This window comes from Neofelis nebulosa, chromosome 4 (genome assembly GCF_028018385.1).
Source record: "Neofelis nebulosa isolate mNeoNeb1 chromosome 4, mNeoNeb1.pri, whole genome shotgun sequence".
Classification (NCBI taxonomy): Eukaryota; Metazoa; Chordata; class Mammalia; order Carnivora; family Felidae; genus Neofelis; species Neofelis nebulosa.
The window spans coordinates 163,082,894-163,088,893 of record NC_080785.1 but is presented as its reverse complement, the minus strand read 5'-3'; the positions used below and the strand labels follow the sequence as shown (position 1 = coordinate 163,088,893).

Below are 6,000 nucleotides of genomic sequence, written 5' to 3'. Positions count from 1 at the left end.
CAGGAATCCTTCCTTGACTGCATCACTTCAGGCTGTATTTGTGGTTCCTTTCTCGACTTCACTCTGAAGACTGCATTTACCTTAGCTTTTAAGTCACTGTAGTACGATGACTGGTTTCTGTATCCACCACTACCCCTGAAAGGTAGGCTCCCTCAAGACAAAACCACACCATTAATCTTTGTACCCCCAACAGCTAACACTTAGCCTGTCCCAAAGTAATCCTTCTTGCAGAATGGCTTCCAGGACTTTTTCAGTGACTAACAGCCTAGTTCCATTCTTCTCTACATCCTGTCTGGCTCAACAAAATTGCCCACTAACACTAGATCCTAGAAACAGAATAGAAACAGAAGACCAACATGTATTTGGTGCATGAATAAAGGGGAAAGTATAAATGACAAATGGTTGTATCTTTCACCTCTAATTTCTAAGCTCTCGTCCTAAGATAAAATGTTTCTTCCTTTCTTTCTTTCTTTTTGCTGATCATAAATCTTTATTTTTTTAATATGAAATTTATTTTTAAATTGGTTTACATCAAACACCCAGTGCTCATCCCAATAGGTGCCCTCCTCAATGCCCATCACCCACCCTTCCCTCCCTCCCACCACCCATCAACCTTCAGTTTATTCTCAGTTTTGAAGAGTCTCTGATGGTTTGGCTCCCTCCCTAACTTTTTTTTCCTTCCCCTCCCCCATGGTCTTCTGTTAAGTTTCTTAGGATCCACATAAGAGTGAAAACATATGGTATCTTTCTCCGTATGACTTATTTCACTTAGCATAACACTCTCCAATTCCATCCATCCTTTTGTTGCTACAAAAGGCCAGATTTCATTCTTTCTCATTGCCAAGTAGTATTCCATTGTGAATATAAACCCCAATTTCTTTATTGATGGACATTTAGGCTCTTTCCATCGTTTGGCTATTGTTGAAAGTGCTGCTATAAACATTGGGGTACAAGTGCCCCTATGCATCAGCACTCCTATATCCCTTGGGTAAATTCCTAGCAGTGCGATTTCTGGGTAATAGGGTAGATCTATTTTTAAATTTTTGAGGAACCTCCACACTGTTTTCCAGAGTGGCTGCACCAGTTTGCATTCCCACCAACAGTGCAAGAGGGTTCCCGTTTCTCCACATCCTCGCCAGCATCTATAGTCTCCTGATTTGTTCATTTTAGCCACTCTGACTGGCATGAGATAATATCTCAGTGTGGTTTTGATTTGTATTTTCCTGATGAGGAGTGACGTTGAGCATCTTTTCATGTGCCTGTTGGCCATCTGGGTGTCTTCTTTAGAGAAGTGCCTATTCACGTCTTCTGTCCATTTCTTCACTGGATTATTTGTTTTTTGGGTGTGGAGTTTGGTGAGTTCTTTATAGATTTTGCATACTAGCCCTTTGTCTGATATGTGATTTGCGAATATCTTTTCCCATTCCGTTGGTTGTCTTTTAGTTTTGTTGATTGTTTCCTTTGTAGTGCAGAAGCTTTTTATCTTGATGAGGTCCCAATAGTTCATTTTTGCTTTTAATTCCCTTGCCTTTGGAGATGTGTCAAGTAAGAAATTGCTGCAGCTGAGGCCAGAGTGGTTTCTTCCTGCTTTCTCCTCTTGGGTTATGATGGTTTCCTGTCTCACATTCAGGTCCTTTACCCACTTGGAGTTTATTTTTGTGAATGGTGTAAGAAAGTGGTCTAGTTTCATTCTTCTGTATGTTGCTGTCCAGTTCTCCCAGCACTATTTGTTAAAGAGGCTGTCTTTTTTCTACTGGATAGTCTTTCCTGCTTTGTCAAAGATTAGTTGGCCATACTTTTGTGGGTCCAATTCTGGAGTCTCTGTTCTATTCCACTGGTCTATGTGTCTGTTTTTGTGCCATAAGATAAAATGTTTCTAATCTATAAGAAACTCTTTCTTAAGATGAATGTGATAATTCATCATTTCATGACCCGCTTGAATCATAATCCAGTCCCACTAAGAAATGGCTTTACTGAATTCTAATGCAGTTGATGATGTTGACACACAGCACCCAGGGAATATCCAGAATTGTGGGCATTTCCTGTGTACTCTGATCTTCTGCTCAAAACAGATCAGAATGCAAGGGAGCAAGCTACCTCTATTAAAAGTCAAGGAAAATTTTTACAAACTATCATGCTTTAAAGATGAGTTGTGACCTTCTGTTTCGAATACCTCTCACCTGACCAGAAGCCACCAGAGGTGATTGCAAACTGCCCACCTACCAAGGGTCAGAACAAAGACGTTCATTCATACTTAAACAATTTGCCTACAACGTGACCATCTTTATCATTCCAGAGACACTCTTTGCTTTAGGGTTTTTGTGTTTGTTTTTTAGGTAAAATTGGTATGTAATATTATATTAGCTTAAGGTATATGACATAATGATTCATCACATTGCACATATAATATTTGACATATTACCACAATAGGTCTAGTTAACATCTGCCACCACACATAGTTACAAAAATTTTTTTCTGGTGATGAGAAATTATATGATCTATTTTCTTCTTTTTTAAATATTTTTAAATTTATTTTTGAGAAACAGTGCACTAGTGAGGAAGGAGCAGAGAGAGAGGGAGACAGAGAATCTGAAGCCAGCTCCAGGCTCCGAGCTGTCAGTACAGAGCCAGATACAGGACTGGAACTCATAAACTGCGAGATCATGACCTGAGCTGAAGTCAGACACTTATCCGACTGAGCCACCCAGGTGCCCCTATAAGGTCTATTTTCTTAGCAACTCTCAAATATACCATATAATATTATTAACTGTATTCATACTGCACATTATACCTCATGGTTTATTTGTTTTATAAATGGAAGTTAGTACCTTTTGACCACCTTCACCTATTTCAGCCACCCCTTCCCTGCTATTTTGGTTTTTATACCTAAGAGGACTGACAGGGATGACAGTCAATGGTGGCTTTTTCCCTTTGTAGTTAGGGGCATTACAGAATAGTAGTTGTGCAAAAATACTTCTAACGAGACAAAATACAACACTGAAGATCATTTTATGATTTTATGCTGTTCAGCATCCTGGGTTATAGGACCCCTTCCTCTATATCTGGGTACAGGACCTCAGGACCTGAAACAAAGAGAGTAGGAGAGTAGGTGGGCTCCTCTTCTTCCCAGCCTCATTGAATCATCACCTGATTGTGAGTGCCGCATCTGACTCTCATTTTTTTGGGCTCCTATGTCAACATCCTGGAGCGGTTTCTAGGTTCCCTCGGGTATTTCATGAGCACCATAGAGGATATGACTAAAATTCTATTTGTGACCTTTGTAGTATATAATGGTACTGAAATAGTGCAAATGTTAATATGCATTTTTTGCTTGAACGTATACCATCTGGATGAAGAGCATTTTGTCAAGCAACAAATGTCCAGGAAGCATCTGGCCCTGTGCCTACAGGATGTTGATGGCCCCTGGTACACTAAGCATTAAGAATCTGTTCATGTGATTTATCATTTTGTGAAAACATTTTCTTTTTCTTCCTTTTTTTCCTTCTTGAGGAGTAAACCTACATTCTACTCATCCTGCAATAGTCTGTCCAGACACATGAGATACCCTCACATTTTCTCACCTCTGAGACATAGTTATCTGACCCTTTTTTGCGTCCCACACAAGGCAGATAATCCACATTAAGTTACTGCGGTTCACCAGACCTCATGTTGCTCATTTGTGTTAGAATGAGTTGGATCATGTTATGGCTAATGTCCAAAGTTGTTCTTAACTTTTTAGATTTGGTGATTCTAAATAAAGAGGATAAATGAGGGCCCCAAAGGCCGATGGACAGGGATTGATCAACATTATTAAATGTTGTATGTAACAGCAGAATGTAGGATTCCTAAATTCTGAAGTGTGAAGGCTTTTGTGCCCAATGCTTCATTTCAAGAAATAAAAAAGGAGACTCTAGAGTTTGTCTAGTGTCTATTTCATGTGCATTCCCTTCTTCAATCATCTCGCTGATGTGTTGGCAACATGGAACCAAGAAATCAAACGAGTGTTTCAGAATTTTTACTCCTGGGATTTTCCCAAGACTCAGAGCATCAACCCATTCTATTTGGGCTCTTCCTGTCCATGTACCTGGTCACCGTGCTCGGGAACCTGCTCATCATCGTGGCCGTCAGCTCTGACTCTCACCTCCACACCCCCATGTACTTCTTCCTCGCCAACTTGTCCTTTGCTGACATCTGCTTCATCTCCACCACCATCCCTAAGATGCTGGTGAACATCCAAACACAGAGCAAATCCATCACCTATGCAGGCTGCATCGCCCAGATGTATTTTTTCATGGTTTTTGGAGGTATGGACACTTTTCTCCTCACTGTGATGGCCTATGACCGGTTTGTAGCCATCTGTCACCCCTTGCACTACACAGTCATCATGAACCCGTGGCTCTGTGGCCTCCTGGTTCTTGTGTCCTGGTTCATCAGCTTGTCATACTCCCTGATCCAGAGTCTCTTAATGTTGTGGCTGTCCTTCTGCACCAACCGGGTAATTCCACACTTTTACTGTGAACTTACTCAGGCCCTCATGCTTGCCTGCTCAGACACATTGGTCAATCACATCCTGCAATACATGGTGACTGGCCTTCTTGGCATTGTTCCCTTCTCAGGGATCCTTTACTCCTATAGCCGAATTGCCTCCTCAATCCTGAGAATCCCATCAGCTAATGGGAAGTATAAGACATTCTCCACCTGTGCATCTCACTTGTCTGTGGTTTCTTTGTTCTATGGGACAGGGCTTGGTGTGTATCTCAGTTCTGATGCATCTTCCTGGAGGGGCATGATTGCCTCATTGATGTACACCGTGGTCACCCCGATGCTGAATCCCTTCATCTACAGCCTACGGAACAGGGACATCAAGAGGGCTTTACAAAAAGTTCTCAGGATAACACTCTATGTTCAGTGATGGGAACACTAGTCCTGGGCTTTTGAGCTGACAGTGGTAGCAGCAGGTGGCTGCTAAAGAAATCCTACCTCCTAATCACACTGAGTTGTGCTTCTCACCCGTCCTCCATAAGTAAGTGACATTGCCCAGAGCTGCCTTGCGAGTACTTTTTCTAGGTACTTCAACCTCTTATGTTGACTCCTCCGTTATCCTCAGTTCTACCCTCTGCGTCCCCTCCTTTCACTTTCCTATTACTGCACCTCACCTTGGATTTCCAGTCCTGGGGCCACTTATGCTACTACCAGTTCAGAACAGTTGCATGAGGATTATGAAAAGTAGTGCATTTTATCAATAACCATTGTTAGTTCTTATTAACTAAGCACCTTTGGTGTGCTAGGCTGCAAGAGATGTCTGGAAAACAGCACTGAAAGAAAAAAAAACACAGAAAAAAACCTTTGCCCTAATAGAGCTTAAATCCAGGATCTCAGAGTTTCTGATCACATTATGTGTCCAAACAGAATATTCACTGATGGATTAATTATTTGGCTATTAGCAAGGTTGAACGTTTCTCCAAATGTTTATTGAGTGCACTTCCAAAATAAGCTATAAAAATATATCACTAAATGTAGAAAAACTTCTGGGTCCAGAGTATCAGAATTGACCAGGCTCTGATACATCATTTGGTTTAGTTGCCTTGTTGTGCAGGTGAATTTACCAAGGGCCCAACACAGGAGAACACACAGTGATAAAATCTGTGTGAAAGGAAACATGTCTTTAAGGATGATGTCAATTACTGGATTACAATTCAGGAGAGTAAGGACAGAATCACAGAATCACTACTCTCTAGGTATGTGATTCTGGGCAGCTTCAGCCGAGGTAGAGTATGTTAGGACCAGTGGATCTTCTGATAAATGTTTGTTTTCCTATCTTCTTCACCATAAAGCAATTGGATAATGTGTTAAGTCTTGGGATGGTGGTGTTTGCCAAGGCACTGCAACAGGAAAGGCAAACATAAACACAAAAATCTCCGTCCTGATAAAGATGAGTTGCTGACCACTCCAGAATGGAAGGAGTCTGACAGAATCTACTTTCCATCAAGTGGAGTCTTC

At 41.3% G+C, this 6,000-nt stretch overlaps 1 protein-coding gene across 1 annotated transcript; it reads left to right on the top strand.

The window, feature by feature from the left end:
• Window positions 1-3,940: 3,940 nt before the first annotated feature.
• Window positions 3,941-4,912, top strand: LOC131508637 (olfactory receptor 7A17-like). Its single transcript, XM_058723598.1, has one exon. The coding sequence runs from the start codon at window positions 3,980-3,982 to the stop codon at window positions 4,910-4,912; it is 933 nt and encodes a 310-aa protein (XP_058579581.1). The 5' UTR covers window positions 3,941-3,979.
• The last annotated feature ends 1,088 nt before the right edge of the window (window positions 4,913-6,000 follow it).

Bases quoted from the DNA above. Each gene is read 5' to 3' on its own strand.
- LOC131508637 (XM_058723598.1), top strand. From the start codon at position 3,980: ATGGAACCAAGAAATCAAACGAGTGTTTCAGAATTTTTACTCCTGGGA.